Below are 22,275 nucleotides of genomic sequence, written 5' to 3' on the forward strand. Positions count from 1 at the left end.
AGTCTAGTTAATGTTTCTCCTCTAGTTTCACTAGATATGTGTAACTCGGGATACTAAATTTCAATGTACTTTTTGTCCTTTCCAAAAATCAAGAATGCAATTATTGATTTATTTTTCGCACTTTTGTAGTTTGGATTGTTATAATTTCATCAATTTCGCTTATTATTAGGTCCATCTTAAAAGCCAACCAAGGAAGATCTAATTAAGTCCTAGTAGACAACATATTAATGCAATATGCATGTCCATCTCTTTCCTTCATAGATCGCTTAGTAGCAATGGCTTAATTTTTGGGGGTAAAACAAGAGCAATGGCTTAATTTTTATGTCAAGGAGAGATGTCTAATTGTGTTTTTGTTGTTACAGAATTGGTTTACTAGTGGTGATTTAGGTCGGTTTATGTTTTTTATTTGTTTGAGGATAGGTTGGTTTATGTTGAACGGAGGATTTTCCATGTGGCCAAATAGGCAAATACCATGCTAACAACTATAGCAAATTGAAGGTAAAAACTATATATAACAAACTAAAGAGTCCATGACAGGGCAAATAATACAAATCTACATATTCACTCCGCCTCATAATATAAGACGTTTCCGACATTAGAGGGAGTACCCTTTTTTTTTGCATGGTTCTAGAGGGAGTACTTGTGAACCTCGAAATGAGTTTCTTTCATTTGTAACAAGTACTCCCGAAGTAGGGATACGATCATGATGGTACCAATAAAAAGATTAGTATTTCTTTTCTCCAGCCCATTGAAAGTCAGGTGATTTATCTATACTACTATTAAAAAAGCAATCATCAATTCCCCTAAATTCACACAACAAATCGTACACGGGATAACTAGGATCCTCCGATAAATCAACTTAAACATATCCTACAGTCCATATTACGCTAATGATATGTTATCTAGATCAACGCCTCAGATCAAATGTTCTTCGGGGTTCAGAACTTGCAGTCGTAGTTGCTGTAACTTCCAATGGATACCTATGACTACTCTGTCCCCTCTTGATCCTTGATAGAATAACAGAGAGACCACCATAATCCTCCAGGATTATGCTATTCTTGTAACAAAGAACAACTTAGAAAATCATAAAGGTAAATCAAATGGTTCACATCTTTAGAGTTCAGTTTAGTATATATCATAATATCATATGATAAGTAGAATAACAGCTCCAATGCAAAAATAAACAAGAAGCATAAGAGATTCTGTTCTCACTAAATATATCAAGGTGATAAGGTCTCCATCTAACTGTCTCTGCCCAAGCCAGCCTCAATCCCGGATCAAGTGCACAAAAGAACCTGTGATAATTAATAAAGGTGATCTAAACTGCCTCCAGGATGACAAATAAGCAAGATAAATTGACACGAACGTATAATAAAAAATAAGGTCAAATGGTTCACTTGGTCTCCACTTGAAGAAATCAGCCACCAGGAAAGTAAAGAATTCTGCATTTGGCAAAGATGATGACGAGTACAGCGCCAGCGCCGGTATGTCCGTGGAGATTACGACCATGAGTACCTGCAGCTGATGCAGGCTGACCAGGGTGGCGTGCTTGATGGTCACCTTGAACTTCCTCTCCCTCCTGCAAACATACATGTCATGGGGAACCCGATCATGTCATCTTCTCATATCGTGCGGCACACTGACTGACTAACTCAGTTTACCTTGATTTGCCCAGATGGACCTGGCTTGTTGTCAGGTAAGGTGACCTCGAACTCCTTGGTGTTGAACGGCAGCTCGCCGGCAGTGTACAGGTTTTTGCGGCCTCCTTGGTAGTACCCACGGCCACCGCCATCTCGTTGGTAGTAACCATGACCACGATCGCCGCCGCCGGCACCGCCTCACTGGTAGGCCTCCCTGGTAGTACCGACGACCACCGCCATCTCGTTGGTAGTAACCACGGCCACGACCACCGCCGGCGGCACCGCCTCCCTGTCCTTTGTAGTATCCGCGAGACCGCGACCACGGCCAGCGCAGCCATCGGGATTGCCGTCACCTGGTCCACCACCGCGGCCTCCGTAGTATGGCCTGGCCGGCCCGGCCACCATACCCCGCCTGAGCAGCATCGAGGTCAGCCTGGACTCCGCCGCCATCTCCCTCTCACCAAGCGCAAGCACGCACACACGTACTACAAGCGAAGCGACCCGCGGGGGCGGAGAGGAGAAGAGATGGGAGGGGGAGGGCGCTGGGCACGGCAGACCAGCAAAGGAGGCCGGCGGCCACTTGCAGGAGTGCGGGCGACGACCGGAGGCGCGGTCGACTCGGGGTGGATCGGGGGAAGCGCACGGGAGGAGGTGAAGGGAGGAGCGGCCGCACAAGGTTGTTGCATATCCACTCTTCGATCTCTTCTCGTTCTCGGTCTGGAGCCTAGAGAAAGAAGAAGGAAGGGTCATGGAGGCATGATTTGTTGGAATCGATCGGAAATCAAGGAGCTGCGCGGGCGGGGATCGCGGGACGCGGAGCGCGGACTGTTGGCAGACCACGACGTCTGCTCGGCAGAACATTTGATCTGAGGAGTTGATCTAGATAACATATCATTAGCGTAATATGGACTGTAGGATATGTTTAAGTTGATTTATCGGATGGTCCTAGTTATCCCGTATACAATTTGTTGTGTGGATTTAGGAGAATTGATGTTTGCTCTTTTAATAGTATAAGTAATAAGTATAAGTACTAGTAAATATGCCCGTGCTTGCAACGGGCCTGATATATACGGCTCAAGACCCCCACAATTCAACGTCCTCTATTTCAACACGATGTCCCACCCGTGTCACCACTTATCTTAGTCTCTCGCCGACGTGTCACCACTTATCTTAGTCCCTCGCCGCCGGCAATTACCGCAGTGTCCTCTAATCACAACATGTCTGGACTTCGTCAATCCCAGCCATTGCATGACACACATGTCATTAACGTGCAATCACAATGGAATGTTTAAAACATTTAAAACTAATCTTGTCGAGCTGGACATGAGGACCGCTCTCCGCAAGCTATTCCCGACACTTGGTCCCACGCATCCCGCTACAGTGACAACAGGGAGGCCGTCGAGGAAAGTAGCACCCCGAGTAGGGTGTCCTTGGCGGCCGTCGCTGTGTTACACTACCGTGAGCGGGATCGAGGAACTGGGTCGTGGAGGGTCACTCAAAGTCTGATCCGTTGTGCATTGTTGATGGATGCCAACGGCCGAACCGGGGATTGGTCATCACACTCTAGCACGCGGCTTTCGTGAACCCCTCCCTCCACCGACTTGTAATTATGAAAATTTATAATGATGGTGGGCTTCGCCCCTGTCTCATCTAGTAGGAGAACCATGTGTTGCTTTCGGCAAAAGGTGAAAAATACCTCCGCATGCACCATCGAAAGCGTCAAAATCATCTACTTTTTGCCTCTTTGTTTACCATTATGCGGTTCACCGATCTGTCAGCTCTGTCCTGCGGAGACACGATGTTGAGTGAGAGGATGCATCAATGTCGACGACCGGGCATGCACCTCTCGCAAAAGTGAATTGGAAGTAGATGGCACGCAAGGGCAGGTTGACGACAGCCGCTGGCAGAAAATTCGAATATGGAGCAAGGATAAATAGACAATCAAGCCATGGTCTCCTTTTCTCTCTTATTACTAACTAACTAATTCATTTTCTTTTTTACATTTATCAAAAAAACTTCTTAAGAAACAAATACCATTTCCTATTGATTTTAGCTCTAAAGCTTTTTGCTGCCTCAAACTCACTGGCCTATATTGAACCATTCAATATATAGCACACCCTTTTTGGGGGGGCGGATATATACTCCTAGAGTCGGTGCCTCCATTTTTCTATGGTTCTCATTGACTGATAACTACACATCAAGTGCACCTTGATACATCCTCAAAAAAAAAGTGCACCTTGATACATCCTCAAAAAAAAGTGCACCTTGATACTGGTAGCAACTGGTCGCGCCCTCCCACACTCACTTTTTTATTATAGGGCCAAGATGATACGACCGAAAATAATTCAAGCCCTATATCTGCACAACAAGATGTAACAGAACATCCTTTCATTTCATTGATCAAGCATATTTGTAGTCACTCAATTCATAGTTTTGAACATGCCAATGGCAGGACTGACACGTCCAACAATCATATCCGCTTCGATGGCGGTGGCTAGGTCAACCTAGGTGCTAGGTGAGGAGGCCATCATAGGCAGTGCCAGTTCCTAGAGGGCATCCGAGGAGGCCGGAGAGGCTTGCCTCAGGCAGGAGCCTAGAGACGTCGTCCCATGCCCGGCAACACCAGCCACTGCAGCACCTCGCTTGACAACCCAGCATTCTTTAAACAGCCTGAAATAATTCGTAGTGTCATTATAGACTGAAGTGAAGTTTGATTTAAAAGTTTCTTCAGTGCTATATTTACCACTGGTATGAGGAAACCTTAGCAATAAATTAATATGGTCGGTAAGATGCATATGGTTTTTCAGTAAGAATTCACCCTTCCGAAGCACGAAACTTGCAGATTGCCACCCATCTTCAGTCACACTCGAGACCAGAGAGACTGAAATTGGAGGCGCTGGAATAGACCTCATCTTCCTGGAAGTAAGAGTTATTCAAGAGCTCACTTGCAGGAAGTCTTTCATGTACAGGAGTTAGACAGATTTCTATGAAATTCTACTTATGTTCCTGACTCTAAGTTATACTGAAGTATTTTAGCAGTAAACATTATGTTAGCGTCAGACTTACATAGTTGCTTTCGAAGAGCAAAAAGTTCAAAAATAACACCCGTTAACTCCATAATCCTAAATCTCAAGAAAAGACTCACCAAAAAAAAGAAATAACATGTAATAAACTGTTACCAGGAGTCCAGCATCGAGGACGTCGCCTTTTGAAGAACAAATGCCAAGTGTATGTGAGCTAAATATACTTATACAGATCTAGGGGATACGATGAGACTATGCTTCCAAGCACAGAAAGAAGTACATGATTGGCAATGGCACAAACAAATCTGCACATAGTAAATAACCTGATGCAGTATAGACTATACACCAAGGGAAACCGGAACAAAGCGATTCACAAAATGTACAAACTTTACTCTACAGACTCTGCAGGCTATAAAACCAGAACATATATACTCAGATGTAGGTTCTTCAAAATAACTTCAATTGGTTGCACCTTTGCTCAGATCAAATACAAATAGTAGCTGCATTTGTTCAGAACAAAGAATTGAAGCATTCATAGCTTAGCTGCCCTTTGCTTCAGTTAAACAATACGTGCTAGCTTGCTTGATGGTTGTGCCCAAAAAATCCAGAGTGAACAACTCTGAACCTGGCTCTAGCTAAAAGAACAAAATCATTGGCTTAGGTAAGCTTTACTCAGGTTGCTTGATGGTTGTGCCCAAAAAATCCAGTCAACAACTTTGAACCTGACTCTGGCTAAATTACAGACCAGAGCAGTAACTATCAATCAGATTTATACCAAAGTGAATCCCTACTACGCCCTAACTGAAAAAGGTAATGATATTGGCATCTATATTACTGAAAGTACAGTACAGTATATATACTTCCAGTTTTGCTACTTTATGTTCAGTAAGTAACCATGGGTTCAGGAGATAAACTCATATGTTCAGAATACATCCAACTGCGAAAGGCTGGTTACACTTCAAATATATGTTGAGATATATATTCATGTGTATGCCACTGCAAAGCTAATAGATGAGTAAGCAATTGGATTTCATTAGTACCACTATAACAGAAGAATAACCAAGCAGATTTCAGTATGCAATTGGATTTCATTAGTACTATATGAGTAAGGCTATCACAGATTATCGAATCCATCAAGCACTATAACTGAGGAATGACCAATTCAAACAGTGACAAGCAAGCAAATCTTTTCAGAAGGACAAACCGATCTTTCAAGCATTCAGTTCAGAAGATTCAGAACACACGTGTTTGGTTCACAGCTTCAGAGTGATTTTGGCTAGCTAGACAGGAAACTAACGGAAGGAAAAGGCACGAGCGAGCAGCGGCAGCAGCAGGGACATGCACAAGCACGAGAGCAGCAGCAGTCACCGCGCACGGGCTCGCCAGCGAGCAGCGGCAGCAGCAGGGACGCGCACGGGCTCGCCAGCGCGACAGGGGACAGGAAAATAAATCAAACAGGGGTCAAACATACCTCTGGTGTAGCCGCTGCTGGCGACATTGGAGTGCTCGACGTCTGTTCTTGTAGCTCCGACGAACTCGACGTTTCTTCCTCCGGCGAACTCGACCAATACATTGGATGTTTCGTCCAAATCAAAAATTGATCTCATGGAGATTCTGGCCGACTACCCTTCCTTCTTATAGCAGAAAACAACAATCCGGGTTGGGCACTCCATTGAACTGTGTTCGACAAGGACACGGCCTGCAATCCGATCCAAATCAGGCACGGGTCTCGTGCGTGAGCACGGCGCCGCTCACGGCCCGCAGCCCCTGAAGCAAGCTGTTGACGACTGCATCGTCAAGCTGCAGCCGCCGTTGATGGCTCCATGAGAACACATCCTCCTTGTCGCCCGTCAAACCACAGGCCCGGCCCCGGCGCCATTGGCAATGGCCCGACGTCGTGCTGCCGCGCCCGAGCCCCGGCGAGGCGGCCTCAATCCTCCCAAGCGAGCACGCCGGCCGCCGCCAATCCCTCGCGACCGCTGTAGCCCTCGCCAAGCCCCCGCCGGAGCGCCACCGGCCTCCGTCCTCCTGCGCCTCCTCGACCCCGCCTCCTCGCGCCTCCGCCTTGGCCTCTCCTCGCCGGCGACAAGCCCCCTCCGGAGCTTCCCGAGCTCGCTCGCCTGCTCGCCGGAAGCCGCCGCCGCCGGGAATGGATTTGCCAACGCCAGCTGCGACGCCTTGACCCGTTCCGGGAATGGATAAGTGGTGGAGCTGGCCGGTGGTGGCAGGGTTTGTTTTGCAAAAAGATGAAACGTTTTCCATCACTTTAAGTAGGACGGCGGGTTAATTTCTCAAAAACAGAGGGACGTTTTTGCAAAAAGACTAACAACGGACGACCAGCAGCAATCGCTGGTTTATTACTGATAGCGAAAAGGCCCGTGAGTTGCAACGGGAGAAAAAAAATACCACACGCTCTTAATTTACAAAAAAATTGTCTATAATCTAAGAATTTGTAGCTACGGTCCAAACAAAGATGGTCTTAGCCTACAAAAGCGTGTTGAAAATATGCCCTAGAGGCAATAATAAAATGGTTATTATTGTATTTCCTTGTTCATGATAATTGTCTATTATTCATGCTATAATTGTATTAACTGAAAACCGTAATACATGTGTGAATACATAGACCACAACATGTCCCTAGTAAGCCTCTAGTTGACTAGCTCGTTGATCAATATATGGTTATGGTTTCCTGACCATGGACATTGGATGTCATTGATAACGAGATCACATCATTAGGAGAATGATGTGATGGACAAGACCCAATCCTAAGCATAGCACAAGATCGTGTAGTTCGTTTGCTAAGAGCTTTTCTAATGTCAAGTATCATTTCCTTAGACCATGAGATTGTGCAACTCCCGGATACCGTAAGAATGTTTTGGGTGTACCAAACGTCACAACGTAACTGGGTGGCTATAAAGGTGCACTACAGGTATCTCCGAAAGTGTCTGTTGGGTTGGCACGAATCGAGACTGGGATTTGTCACTCCGTATGACGGAGAGGTATCTCTAGGCCCACTCGGTAATGCATCATCATAATGAGCTCAATGTGACTAATGAGTTAGCCACGGGATCATGCGTTACGGAACGAGTAAAGAGACTTACCGGTAACGAGTAAAGAGATCATGTGACTAATGAGTTTCCCCTGTGGCCGCCGCCCCTCCCCTAGGGAACCCTAGGGCGCCTCCTCCACCCCCTTCCCCCTATATATAGTGAGGGAGAGGGAGGGCAGCCGCACCCCTGGCCTGGCGCAGCCCTCTCCTCCTCCAACTCCTCCTCCTCCTCCGTAGTGCTTAGCGAAGCCCTGCCGGAGAACCACGAGCTCCATTGCCACCACGCCGTCGTGCTGCTGGAGTTCTCCCTCAACTTCTCCACTCCCCTTGCTGGATCAAGAAGGAGGAGACGTCCCCGGGCTGTACGTGTGTTGAACGCGGAGGCGCCGTCCGTTCGGCGCTAGATCGGATCTTCCGCGATTTGAATCGCCGTGAGTATGACTCCATCAACCGCGTTCTTATAACGCTTCCGCTTAGCGATCTTCAAGGGTATGAAGATGCACTCCCTCTCTCTCGTTGCTAGCATCTCCTAGATTGATCTTGATGACACGTAGGAAAATTTTGAATTATTGCTTCGTTCCCCAACAGTGGTATCAGAGCTAGGTCTATGCGTAGATTCTATGCACGAGTAGAACACAAAGTAGTTGTGGGCGATGATTTGTTCAATTTGCTTACCGTTACTAGTCTTATCTTGATTCGGCGGCATTGTGGGATGAAGCGGCCCGGACCGACCTTACACGTACTCTTACGTGAGACAGGTTCCACCGACTGACATGCACTTGATGCATAAGGTGGCTAGCGGGTGTCTGTCTCTCCCACTTTAGTCGGATCGGATTCGATGAAGAGGCTCCTTATGAAGGGTAAATAGCAATTGGCATATCACCGTTGTGGCTTTTGCGTAGGTAAGAAACGTTCTTGCTAGAAACCCATAGCAGCCACGTAAAACATGCAACAACAATTAGAGGACGTCTAACTTTTTTTTGCAGGGTATGCTATGTGATGTGATATGGCCAAAAGGATGTGATGAATGATATATGTGATGTATGAGATTGATCATGTTCTTGTAATAGGAATCACGACTTGCATGTCGATGAGTATGATAACCGGCAGGAGCCATAGGAGTTGTCTTAATTTATTCTATGACCTGTGTGTCAATGAAAAACGCCATGTAATTACTTTACTTTATTGCTAACCGTTAGCCATAGTAGTAGAAGTAATAGTTGGCGAGACAACTTCATGAAGACACGATGATGGAGATCATGATGATGGAGATCATGGTGTCATGCCGGTGACAAAGATGATATTGGCCATATCATGTCACTTTATGATTTGCATGTGATGTTTGTCATGTTTACATCTTATTTTCTTAGTAAGACGGTAGCATAAATAAGATGATCCCTCACTAAAATTTCAAGAGATGTGTTCCCCCTAACTGTGCACCGTTGCGAAGGTTCGTTGTTTCGAAGCACCACGTGCTGATCGGGTGTGATAGATTCTACCGTTCGCATACAACGGGTGTAAGCCAGATTTACACATGTGAAACAGTTAGGTTGACTTGACGAGCCTAGCATGTACAGACATGGCCTCGGAACACGAGAGACCGAAAGGTCGAACATGAGTCGTATGGTAGATGCGATCAACATGGAGATGTTCACCGTTGATGATTAGTCCGTCTCGCGTGATGATCGGACACGGTTTAGTCGATACGGATCATGTATCACTTAGATGACTAGAGGGATGTCTATCTATGTGGGAGTTCATTAAATAATCAGATGAACTTAATTATCGTGAACATAGTCAAAAGGTCTTTGCAAATTATGTCATAGCTTATGTTTTGGTTCAATTGTTTAAGATATGTTCCTAGAGAAAATTTAGTTGAAAGTTGATAGTAGAAATTATGTGGACTGGGTCCGTAAACTGAGGATTATCCTCATTGCTGCGCAGAAGGCTTATGTCCTTAATGCACCGCTCGGTGTGTGAACCTCGAGCGTCGTCTGTGGATGTTGCGAACATCTGACATACACGTTTTGATGACTACGTGATAGTTCAGTCTGTAATGCTAACGGTTTAGAATTAAGGCGCCAAAGACGTTTTTGAAACGTCGCAGAACATATGAGATGTTCCAAAGACTGAAATTGGGATTTCAGACTAGTGCCCACGTCAAGAGGTATGAGACCTCTGACAAGTTTCTTAAGCCTGCAAACTAAGGGAGAAAAGCTCAATCATTGAGCATGTGCTCAGATTGTCTGAGTACTACAATCGCTTGAATCGAGTGGGAGTTAATCTTCCAGATGAGATAGTGATGGTTCTCCATAGTCACTGCCACCAAGCTATTAGAGCTTCGTGATGAACTATAACATATCAGGGACAGACATGATGATCCTTGAGCAACTCGCGATGTTTGACACCGCGAAAGTAGAAATCAAATAGGAGCATCAATTGTTGATGGTTAGTAAAACCACTAGTTTCAAGAAGGGCAAGGGAAAGAAGGGATACTTCATGAAATGGAAAATCAGTTGCTGCTCTAGTGAAGAAACCCAAGGTTGAACCCAAACCCGAGACTAAGTGCTTCTGTAATGAGGGGAACGGTCACTGAAGCAGAACTACCCTAGATACTTGGTAGATGAGAAGGCAGGCAAGGTCGACAGAAGTATATTGGATATACATTATATTAATGTGTACTTTACTAGTACTCCTAGTAGCACCAGGGTATTAGATACCGGTTCGGTTGCTAAGTGTTGGTAACTCAAAATAAAAGGCTACGGAATAAACGGAGACTAGCTAAAGGTGAGATGACGATATGTGTTGGAAGTGTTTCCAAGGTTGATGTAATCAAACATCGTACGCTCCCTCTACCATCGGGATTGGTTTTAAACCTAAATGATTGTTATTTGGTGTTTGCGTTGAGCATAGACATGATTGGATTATGTTTATCGCAATACGTTCATTCATTTAAGGAGAATAATGGTTACTCTGTTTATTTGAATAATACCTTCAATGGTCTTGCACCTAAAATGAATGGTTTATTGAATCTCGATCGTAGTGATACACATGTTCATGCCAAAAGATATAAAATAGTAATGATAGTACCACATACTTGTGGCACTGCCATTTGAGTCATATTGGTATAAAACGCATGAAGAAGCTCCATGTTGATGGATCTTTGGACTCACTCGTTTTTGAAAAGATTGAGACATGCGAACCATGTCTATTGGTAGATATGCATGAAGAAACTCCATACAGATGGATCGTTTGGACTCACTTGATTTTGAATCACTTGAGACATGCAAATCATAACACATGGGCAAGATGACTGAAAGGCCTCGTTTTCAGTAAGATGGAACAAGAAAGCAACTTGTTGGAAGTAATACATTTTGATGTGTGCAGTCCAATGAGTGTTGAGGCACGCAGTGGATATCGTTATGTTCTTACTTCACAGATGATTTGAGTAGATGCTAAGAATATTTACTTGATGAAACACAAGTCTGAATTATTGAAAGGTTCAAATAATTTCAGAGTGAAGTTGAAGATCGTCGTGACAAGAGGATAAAATGTCTATGATGTGATCATAGAGATGAATATCTGAGTTACGCGTTTGGCACACAATTAAGACATTGTGGAAATTGTTTCACAACTAATACTGCCTGAAACACCATAGTGTGATGGTGTGTCCGAACATCATAACTGCACCCTATTGGATATGGTGCATACCATGATGTCTCTTATCGAATTACCACTATCGTTTATGGGTTAGGCATTAGAGACAACCGCATTCACTTTAAATAGGGCACCACGCAATTCCGTTGAGACGACACCGTATGAACTATGGTTTAGAGAAACCTAAGTTGTCGTTTCTTAAAAGTTTGGGGCTGCGACGCTTATGTGAAAAAGTTTCAGGCTGATAAGCTCGAACCCAAAACGGATAAATGCATCTTCATAGAATACCCAAAACAGTTGGGTATACCTCCTATTTTAGATCCGGAAGCAAAGTGATTGTTTCTAGAAACAGGTCCTTTCTTGAGGAAAAGTTTCTCTCGAAAGAATTGAGTGGGAGGATGGTGGAGACTTGATGAGGTTATTGAACCGTCACTTCAACTAGTGTGTAGCAGGGCACAAGAAGTTGTTCCTGTGGCACCTACACCAATTGAAGTGGAAGCTTATGATAGTGATCATGAAACTTCGGATCGAGTCACTACCAAACCTCGTAGGACGACAAGGATGCGTACTACTTCAGAGTGGTATGTAATCCTGTCTTGGAAGTCATGTTGCTAGACAACAATGAACCTACGAGCTATGGAGAAACGATGGTGGGCCCAGATTTCGACGAATGGCTCGAGGCCATAAAATCCGAGAGAGGATCCATGTATAAAAACAAAGTATAGACTTTGGAAGAACTACTTGATGGTCGTAAGGCTGTTGGGTGCAGATGGATTTTAAAAGGAAGACGGACAATGATGGTAAGTGTTACCATTAAGAAAGCTCGACTTGTCGTTAAGATGTTTTCCGACAAGTTCAAGGAGTTGACTACGATGAGACTTTCTCACTCGTAGTGTAGTGATGCTAAGAGTCTGTTGGAATTATATTAGCAGTTACTGCATTATTTATGAAATCTTGCAGATGGGATGTCAAAACATTGTTTCCTCGACGATTTTCTTGAGGAAAGGTTGTATGTGATACAACCAGAAGGTTTTGTCAATCCTGAAAGATGCTAACAAGTATGCAAAGCTCCAGCAATCCTTCTAAGGACTGGAGTAAGCATCTCAGAGTTGGAATGTACACTTTGATGAGATGATCAAAGATTTTGGGTTTTTACAAAGTTTATGAGAAACTTGTATTTCCAAAGAAGTGAGTGGGAGCACTATAGAATTTTTGATGAGTATATGTTGTTAACATATTGTTGATCAGAAATGATGTAGAATTTCTGGAAAGCATACAGGGTTATTTGAAAAGTGTTTTTCAATGGAAAACCTGGATTAAGCTACTTGAACATTGAGCATCAAGATCTATAAGGATAGATCAAAAACGCTTAATAGTACTTTCAAATGAATACATACCGTGACAAGATTTTGAAGGAGTTCAAAATAGATCAGCAAAGAAGGAGTTCTTGGCTGTGTTACAAGGTGTGAGTATTGAGTGAGACTCATGACCTGACCACGACAGAAGAGAGAGAAAGGACGAAGGTCGTCCCCTATGCTTTAGACGTAGGCTCTACAGTATGCTATGCTGTGTACCGCACCTGAAGTGTGCCTTGCCATGAGTTAGTCAAGGGGTACAATAGTGATCCAGGAATGGATCACATGACAGCGGTCGGACTTATCCTTAGTAACTAGTGGACTAAGGAATTTTCTCGATTATGGAGGTAGTAAAAGAGTTCATCGTAAAGGGTTACGTCGATACAAATTTTGACACTAATCCGGATGACTCTGAGTAGTAAACCGGATTAGTATAGTAGAGCAGTTATTTGGAATAGCTCCAAGTAGCGCGTGGTAGCTGCATCTACAAGATGACATAGATATTTGTAAAGCACACATGGATCTGGAAGGTTCAGACCTGTTGACTAATAACCTCTCTCACAAGCGAGATATGAACGAACCCCATGCGTGTTGGATTCATTACAATCACATAGTGATGTGAACTAGATTATTGATTCTAGTGCAAGTGGGAGACTGTTGGAAATATGCCCTAGAGGCAATAATAAAATGGTTATTATTGTATTTCCTTGTTCATGATAATTGTCTATTATTCATGCTATAATTGTATTAACTGGAAACCGTAATACATGTGTGAATACATAGACCACAACATGTCCCTAGTAAGCCTCTAGTTGACTAGCTCGTTGATCAATAGATGGTTATGGTTTCCTGACCATGGACATTGGATGTCATTGATAACGGGATCACATCATTAGGAGAATGATGTGATGGACAAGACCCAATCCTAAGCATAGCACAAGATCGTGTAGTTCGTTTGCTAAGAGCTTTTCTAATGTCAAGTATCATTTCCTTAGACCATGAGATTGTGCAACTCCCGGATACCGTAGGAATGCTTTGGGTGTACCAAACGTCACAACGTAACTGGGTGGCTATAAAGGTGCACTACAGGTATCCCCGAAAGTGTCTGTTGGGTTGGCACGAATCGAGACTGGGATTTGTCACTCCGTATGACGGAGAGGTATCTCTGGGCCCACTCGGTAATGCATCATCATAATGAGCTCAATGTGACTAATGAGTTAGCCACGGGATCATGCGTTACGGAACGAGTAAAGAGACTTACCGGTAACGAGATTGAACGAGGTATTGGGATACCGACGATCGAATCTCGGGCAAGTAACATACCGATAGACAAAGGGAATTGTATACGGGATTGATTGAATCCCCGACATCGTGGTTCATCCGATGAGATCATCGTGGAACATGTGGGAGCCAATATGGGTATCCAGATCCCGCTATTGGTTATTGGCCGGAGAGGTGTCTCGATCATGTCTGCATGGTTCCCGAACCCGTAGGGTCTACACACTTAAGGTTCGGTGACGCTAGAGTTGTTATGGGAAATAGTATGTGGTTACCGAAGGTTGTTCGGAGTCCCGGATGAGATCCTAGACGTGACGAGGAACTCCGGAGTGGTCCGGAGGTGAAGAACGATATATTGAACGAAGGGTATTGGAGTCCGGAATTGTTCTGGGAGTACCGGGTGACGACCAGCCTGACCGAAAGGTGTTTCGGAGGCCCCGGCAAGCGTTGGGGGGCCTTATGGGCCAAGGGGAGGGGGCACACCAGCCCACTAAGGGGCTGTGCGCCCCTCCCAACCCCTCTCACGTAACGTGGAGAGGTGGGGGCGCCTCCCCTAGGGCAGCCACCCCTCCCGGCTTGGGGGGCAAGTTTCCCAGGGGTGGGGGCGCCCAAACCCATCTAGGGTTTCCCCTGTGGCCGCCGCCCCTCCCCTAGGGAACCCTAGGGCGCCTCCTCCACCCCCCTTCCCCCTATATATAGTGAGGGAGAGGGAGGGCAGCCGCACCACTGGCCTGGCGCAGCCCTCTCCTCCTCCAACTCCTCCTCCTCCTCCGTAGTGCTTAGTGAAGCCCTGCCGGAGAACCACGAGCTCCATTGCCACCACGTCGTCGTGCTGCTGGAGTTCTCCCTCAACTTCTCCTCTCCCCTTGCTGGATCAAGAAGGAGGAGACGTCCCCGGGCTGTACGTGTGTTGAACGCGGAGGCGCCGTCCGTTCGGCGCTAGATCGGATCTTCCGCGATTTGAATCGCCACGAGTACGACTCCATCAACCGCGTTCTTGTAACGCTTCCGCTTAGCGATCTTCAAGGGTATGAAGATGCACTCCCTCTCTCTCATTGCTAGCATCTCCTAGATTGATCTTGGTGACACGTAGGAAAATTTTGATTATTGCTACGTTCCCCAACAAAGCGCAGTTCAAGATTCCACAGGAATTCTATTTCAACGCGGCTTGCATATATATTTAATCCGTACAAAGAAACGGGATCATGCATTTATTCATGTCATGTGTGAAATGGGGTATTATTACGGGCCGGTAAAAGAAAACGACAAAAATAGACGATGAAACATAAGCACACTACGGACACATGTGTGCATCAAGGGCGGTTTTCAGTTTAAGCATCACCAACTTAGTGTAACACTTGAACACTTTTTTTTCACATGCATATTTCTTAAATACATGTTGTTAAAAAGATACATGATTTTTTAAGCATAAAGAGAGATTTTTTTTGTCTGAAAAAGAACATTTTTGTATGGTCTCCTATGGACGCAGGTACTTGCGTCCATATTTCATCACTATTTCTTGCCATACATGTCATAGGTATTGGTCCCTAGATAGTAATTTTTTAAAGGTTTTTAATAAGTAAAATAACATTATATTTTGATTCTACATATTTTTCTAATCAAAATTCATATATAACATGTTAAATTCAGAGTTAAGGTTTAGAAGATATGCCTATTTTAAAAAACATTTAATATATTTACTGCGGGTTTAACGTCAGAAAAATCGGGGGGTTTCTGTAAAATAGTATGACGGACTAAGAATATCTATTTCTTTTATTAGTAGGTATAGATATAGATATAGACTAGGTAATAAAAAGATAGATATATATATATAGATTAGGCAGAGAGCTGGCCGAGTGATTCAGTTTAAGCATTGACGGATTCATTGTGGCCTGAAAATCGGATCCAAACTTGGCAGCCAAGTTCGTTCCGGATACAAAGGAACTTGACGACCAAGTAGGATCCAATCCCGTCCCGTTAAAAGGATCGGAAATGATGGGCAATATAAACTGGAAGATCGAGAACAAATCAGAGATCAAATCCAATGGAGGCGTGCTTCCTCCCCACCGACCTGCTGGTGGAGATCCTGCTCCGGCTCCCGCCCAGCGCCCGCCGCCGCGCCCGCCTCGTCTGCAAGCTCTGGCACGACCTCGTCGCCGAGCACACCACGGAGATGCAGAGCCGCGCCAAGGTCCTCCTCTGGCACGCCGGCTCCGCCGCCGCCTACGTCGTCGACGACCTCTCCTCCTCCTCCACGGGGAGCTACACGGAGCTGTGGCGAATCGCCCGCGTGCCCGGCGAGCGCACATATTACTACCCGGATGAGGTGCAGCTGGTGGGCACGTGCAACGGCCTCCTCTGCATATGCGACAACCGCGGCGAGAGGACCGGCGGCACCGTCACCCTCGTCAACCCGGCAACCGGGGAGAAGCTGTCCATCCCGCCGCTACCAGGCGCCGCCCAGTTCGCGCTAAACTACCACTGCCAGAAGTGGGACAGGGCGTACAGCTTCGCCTACCACCCGACGTCCGGGCAGTACAAGGTGGTGCACGTCCCGTGCAGCTTCGACCGGGTCTGCGACTATGACGCCGCACATGTGCTCACGCTTGGGGAGGCGGCCTGGCGGGAGGTGCCGGACTCCAATGGCAAGAGATGCAACCTCCACGCCGGCATCGTCAGTGTCGACGGCGTGACATACTGGGTCACGGACGGCGGCACCGCGAGGATTGTCTCGCTCGACCTCGATGATGAGCACGTCGCCTCCTCCACCATGGCGTTGCCTTCTCTGCCGGACAAGCCTGACGACTACAACTTGACCGAGGTGGACGGGAGGCTGGGAGTCGTCCTCCGCAGCCCCTCGGGGACAAGGGAAGCGTGGGTTCGGGACAAGGGGAAGTGGATCTGCCGGTACGTGCTCAGGTGCAAATGGCAGCAGATTCCACGCCCGTACTTCGCGCACGGCGAATACTTCCTGAAGTTTGAGGGCAGATTGTTGTTGTATGTGTACTCACGGAAGTCCGGCGTCGTGAAGGTTAGTCGCAAGGATGAGGGAAGGCTGGTGGCCAAGATGAAAGATGATAGCTACGGTTCTAACTACCAAACCTTTGCGTATGTCAAGACGTCTGAGCCATTAGGTGTTTACGATGGAACCAAGTAGGGTAGAGTTAGTGCTTACTCCCTCTTTCACATGTATGTGTTCCCCTAGCCATGAACACCTTGTTTCATTATTTTTGTCCATTGCAAAATTAAAGAATGGTGTTGAGTATCGTGATTATTAGGAAAGCTAGGATAGCGTAGGATATTATTCTACCTTGCCTTGTACTCCAAGATGATCATGTACTCCTATATATATGCCCACGAGGCTCAACCAATACAATGAATATTACACCAATCCCTCTCTCCCTTCTAACATGGTATCAGTTTTCGGGTTCTAAACCCTAGCCGCCGCCGCTTCCTCACCCGCGCGCAGCCACCGGGATGGTCGGCCTCCATGACCGCCGTCGGGGGCCGCGCCGCCCGTACCTAGGGTTCGTCCGCCGCTCGTGTTGACCGGTTGCCCTAGAGTCTTTTTCTCGAGCCCTTTGCTCCGGGTTTTTTTTTCGCTCTCTTGCAGGTCGTTTTGATCGGCATTTTTCCTTTTTGATTTTTCGATCTATGCTTGATCGGTTTGCGTCGCCCGCCGCCGCCGTCGACCACCGTGCGCCTCTACACCGACACCGACGCGACCGGTCGGCCTCTTCACCGACCCGGCGGCCCCGCACGACAGGCGGCCCCTAACGGCCGTCGTCCGTGCGTCTGCCCGCCCGTCGCCCCGACCTGGCTGCCTCGTGCGACAGGCGGCCCCTCATGGCCTTCGTCCGCGCGTCGGCCCGCTCGCCGACCTACGCCGGCCGTCGCCGCCCTGTCCCCGAGTTCAGCACGCCCCTCCACCGATCGAGCAATGGGCAGTCGCTGCGTCGTCCCATCGGGCCGCAGCGCCGCCGCCCCGTGGTTCTCCCTGTGGCTACACCGATCCGCGTCGCCACTGCGTTGCCCATTCGGGCCGTAAGGTTGGGGTAAGAAGATTGTGATCAAGTTGAAGGATGTCTTCTGTTGCCGGAACTTGGTCCTCCGTGGCCTTCTTGATCCCTCCATCCTTGTTGATTTCCATGGGTTCTTCCCTCTTCAGCTCTATCTTCATTAGCCAAGCATTGTTGTCACCATTGTTGGCGGAGGGGGACGACATGATGCCTGGCCTTGACAACCCTGACAGAAAACAGCTCGAAACAAGAACAGAGGACAATTGCGTGATACGGTGGCCAAAACCTTCGGGAGATTATATAATGAATTTTTACCGACCAAAATACATATCGTGCAAGAAAACGGAGTCCGGAGAGCACACGTGGTGCCCACGAGGCAGGGGGCGCGCCCTCCACCCTCGTGGAGGCCTCGTGCCCTTCCCGGACTGCTTCTTATTTTTCTATTTTTCTAAATATTTCAAAACGGAGAAAAATTGCCATTAGAACTGTTTTGGTGTCGGTTTACTTACTGTACCACATACCTCTTCCTTTTCGGAGTCTGAAACGTTCTGGAAAGTCTCTTATGTATTCCTCCGGGGTTACGGTTTCAATAACATTAGTTTCAACATTTATAGGATTACCTGAGATATAATGTTTGATTCTTTGACCGTTCACCACCTTTGGATTTGTGCCTTCGAAGTTGTTGATTTTTATGGCACCGGAACGATAGACCTCCTCGATAACGTAAGGACCTTCCCATTTGGAGAGAAGTTTTCCTGCAAAAAATCTTAAACGAGAGTTGAATAGCAACACATAGTCACCTACATTAAACTCACGCTTTTGTATCCTTTTGTCATGCCATCTTTTAACTTTTCTTTAAACAACTTGGCATTCTCATAGGCTTGGGTTCTCCATTCATCAAGTGAGCTTATGTCAAATAGTCTCTTCTCACCGGCAAGTTTGAAATCATAATTGAGCTCTTTAATAGCCCAATATGCCTTATGTTCTAGCTCGAGAGGTAAGTGACATGCTTTTCCATAAACCATTTTATACGGAGACATACCCATAGGATTTTTATATGCAATTCTATATGCCCATAGTGCATCATCAAATTTCTTGGACCAATTCTTTCTAGATCTATTAACAGTCTTTTGCAAAATTAATTTGAGCTCTCTATTACTCAATTCTACTTGACCACTAGACTGTGGGTGATAAGGAGATGCAATTTTATGATTAACATCATACTTAGCAAGCATTTTACGAAAAGCACCATGAATAAAATGTGAACCACCATCAGTCATTAAATATCTAGGGACTCCAAACCTCGGAAAAATAACTTCTTTTAGCATCTTAATAGAGGTGTTATGATCAGCACTACTAGTAGGAATAGCTTCTACCCACTTAGTAACGTAATCAACAGCAACTAAAATATGTGTATATCCATTAGAGGCAGGAAACGGTCCCATATAATCAAAGCCCCAAACATCAAATGGTTCAATAACAAGTGAATAATTCATAGGCATTTCTTGACGTCTACTAATATTACCAATTCTTTGACATTCATCACAAGATAAGACAAACTTACGGGCATCCTTGAAGAGAGTAGGCCAATAAAAACCAGATTGCAATACCTTGTGTGCAGTTCTATCTCCAGCGTGGTGCCCTCCGTAAGCCTCGGGGTGACACTTGCGTAGGATCTGTTCCTGTTCATGCTCAGGTACACAACGTCTAATAACACCATCTACTCCTTCTTTATAAAGATGTGGGTCATCCCAGAAATAATGTCTTAAATCATAGAAAAACCTTTTCTTTTGCTGGTATGTGAAACTAGGTGGTATGAATTTAGCAACAATGTAATTAGCATAATCAGCATACCATGGAGTAGTACGAGAAGCATTTGTGACATTTAATTGTTCATCAGGAAAGCTATCATCAATAGGTAGTGGGTCATCAAGAACATTCTCTAACCTAGACAAGTTGTCTGCAACGGGGTTCTCAGCTCCCTTTCTATCAATAATATGCAAATCAAATTCTTGTAGCAAAAGAACCCATCTAATAAGTCTAGGCTTAGCATCTTTCTTTTCCATAAGGTATTTAATAGCAGCATGATCTGTGTGAATAGTTACTTTAGAATCAACAATATAAGGTTTGAACTTATCACAAGCAAAAACAACTGCTAAGAATTCTTTTTCAGTAGTAGCATAATTTCTCTGGGCATTGTCTAGAGTTTTACTAGCATATTGAATAACATTTAATTTCTTATCAACTCTTTGCCCTAGAGCAGCACCTACAACATAATCACTAGCATCACACATAATTTTAAAGGGTAAATTCCAATCAGGTGGCTGAACAATAGGTGCAGAAATCAATGCTTTCTTAAGTATTTCAAATGCTTCTACACAATCATCATCAAAGACAAAAGGAATATCTTTTTGTAATAGATTAGTCAGGGCCGAGAAATTTTTGAGAAGTCCTTAATGAACCTCCTATAAAAACCGGCATGACCGAGGAAACTTCTTATACCTTTAATGTCCTTAGGACACGACATCTTTTCAATAGCATCCACTTTATCTTTGTCAACTTCAATACCTCTTTCAGAAATTTTATGCCGCAAGAGAATACCTTCATTAACCATAAAGTGGCACTTCTCCCAATTCAAGACAAGGTTAGTGTCTTCACATCTCTGCAAAACTCGATCAAGGTTGCTCAAGCAATCATCAAAAGAGGATCCATAAACGGAGAAATCATCCATGAAAACCTCACAAATCTTTTCACAAAAATCAGAGAATATAGCCATCATGCATCTTTGAAAGGTAGCAGGTGCATTACATAAACCAAAAGGCATACGTCTATAAGCAAAAGTACCGAAAAGGCAAGTAAAAGTGGTCTTTGCTTGATCATCAGCTGACACAGGTATTTGAGAGAAACCAGAATAACCATCTAGAAAGCAAAAATGTGTGTGTTTGGATAATCTTTCTAGCATTTGATCAATGAATGGCAAGGGGTAATGATCTTTTTTAGTAGCTTTATTTAATTTGCGGAAATCAATTACCATCCTATAACCTGTAATAATACTTTGCGGAATCAATTCATCTTTATCATTAGGAACAACAGTAATACCTCCTTTCTTAGGGACACAATGGACAGGACTTACCCACTGACTATCAGCAACGGGATAAATTATACCTGCCTCAAGGAGCTTTAGTATTTCCTTTCTTACCACTTCCCTCATCTTCAGATTTAGCCGTTGTTGGTGATCAATAACTACTTTGGCATCTTTCTCAAAATTTATTTTGTGTTGACATAGAGTGGGACTAATGCCCTTAAGATCATCGAGAGTATATCCAATAGCAGCACGGTGTTTCTTCAAAGTTTTCAATAATTTACCTTCTTCATGCTCTGAAAGGTTAGCACTAATAATAACAGGATATATCTTCTTTTCATCTAGATAAGCATATTTAAGAGTATCAGGCAAGGGTTTAAGCTCAAACACAGGATCACCTTGGGTGGAGGAGGATCCCCTAGGATTTCAACAGGCAGGTTGTGTTTCAGAATGGGTCCCTATTTAAAGAATAGTTCATCTATTTCCCTTCTTTCATTCATAAACATATCATTTTCATGGTCTAGCAAATATTGTTCTAAAGGATCATTAGGAGGCACAGCAATAGAAGCAAGACCAATAATTTCATCCTTACTAGGCAATTCCTCTTCACGGTGTTGTCTACGAAATTTAGAAAAATTAAACTCATGAGACATATCACCCAAACCAATAGTAACAACATCCTTTTCGCAGTCTATCTTAGCATTAACAGTGTTCAAGATGGGTCTACCAAATATAATGGGACAAAAGCTATCTTGAGGGGAACCAAGAACAAGAAAATCAGCAGGATATTTAGTTTTCCCACACAAGACTTCAACATCTCTAACAATCCCAATCGGTGAAATATTATCTCTATTGGCAAGTTTAATGGTAACATCGATATCTTCTAACTCAGCGGGTGCAATATCATGCATAATTTCTTTGTATAAGGAAATAGGTATTGCACTAGCACCCATATCACACAAGCCATGATAACAATGATCTCCTATTTTAATAGAAAGTCTATGTTTATCTTTAGCACCAGGTTTAGCAATTCTAGCAGTCTCATCACAGAAGTAAATAACATGCCCATCAATATTATCAGCCAAGAGATCTTTAACAATAGCAATATGAGGTTCAACCTTAATTTGCTCAGGGGGTGTATAAGTTCTAGTATTACTCTTACGAACCACAGT

The 22,275-nt window shown here is 44.8% G+C and overlaps 1 protein-coding gene and 1 long non-coding RNA gene across 2 annotated transcripts; one reads left to right on the forward strand and one right to left on the reverse strand.

The window, feature by feature from the left end:
- Positions 1-4,013: 4,013 nt before the first annotated feature.
- Positions 4,014-7,040, reverse strand: LOC120965236 (uncharacterized). The gene is made up of 2 exons (XR_012182979.1): positions 6,135-7,040; positions 4,014-4,556 (listed from the first exon to the last, which is right to left on the reverse strand). It is a non-coding gene; the product is annotated as an uncharacterized lncRNA (long non-coding RNA).
- Positions 7,041-16,046: 9,006 nt separating this feature from the next.
- Positions 16,047-17,159, forward strand: LOC109753234 (putative F-box protein At3g10240). Its single transcript, XM_020312152.1, has 2 exons — positions 16,047-16,229; positions 16,335-17,159. The coding sequence occupies exons 1-2, from the start codon at positions 16,047-16,049 to the stop codon at positions 17,157-17,159; spliced, it is 1,008 nt and encodes a 335-aa protein (XP_020167741.1).
- Positions 17,160-22,275: the final 5,116 nt, after the last annotated feature.

Source organism: Aegilops tauschii, chromosome 5 (genome assembly GCF_002575655.3).
Source record: "Aegilops tauschii subsp. strangulata cultivar AL8/78 chromosome 5, Aet v6.0, whole genome shotgun sequence".
Classification (NCBI taxonomy): domain Eukaryota; kingdom Viridiplantae; phylum Streptophyta; class Magnoliopsida; order Poales; family Poaceae; genus Aegilops; species Aegilops tauschii.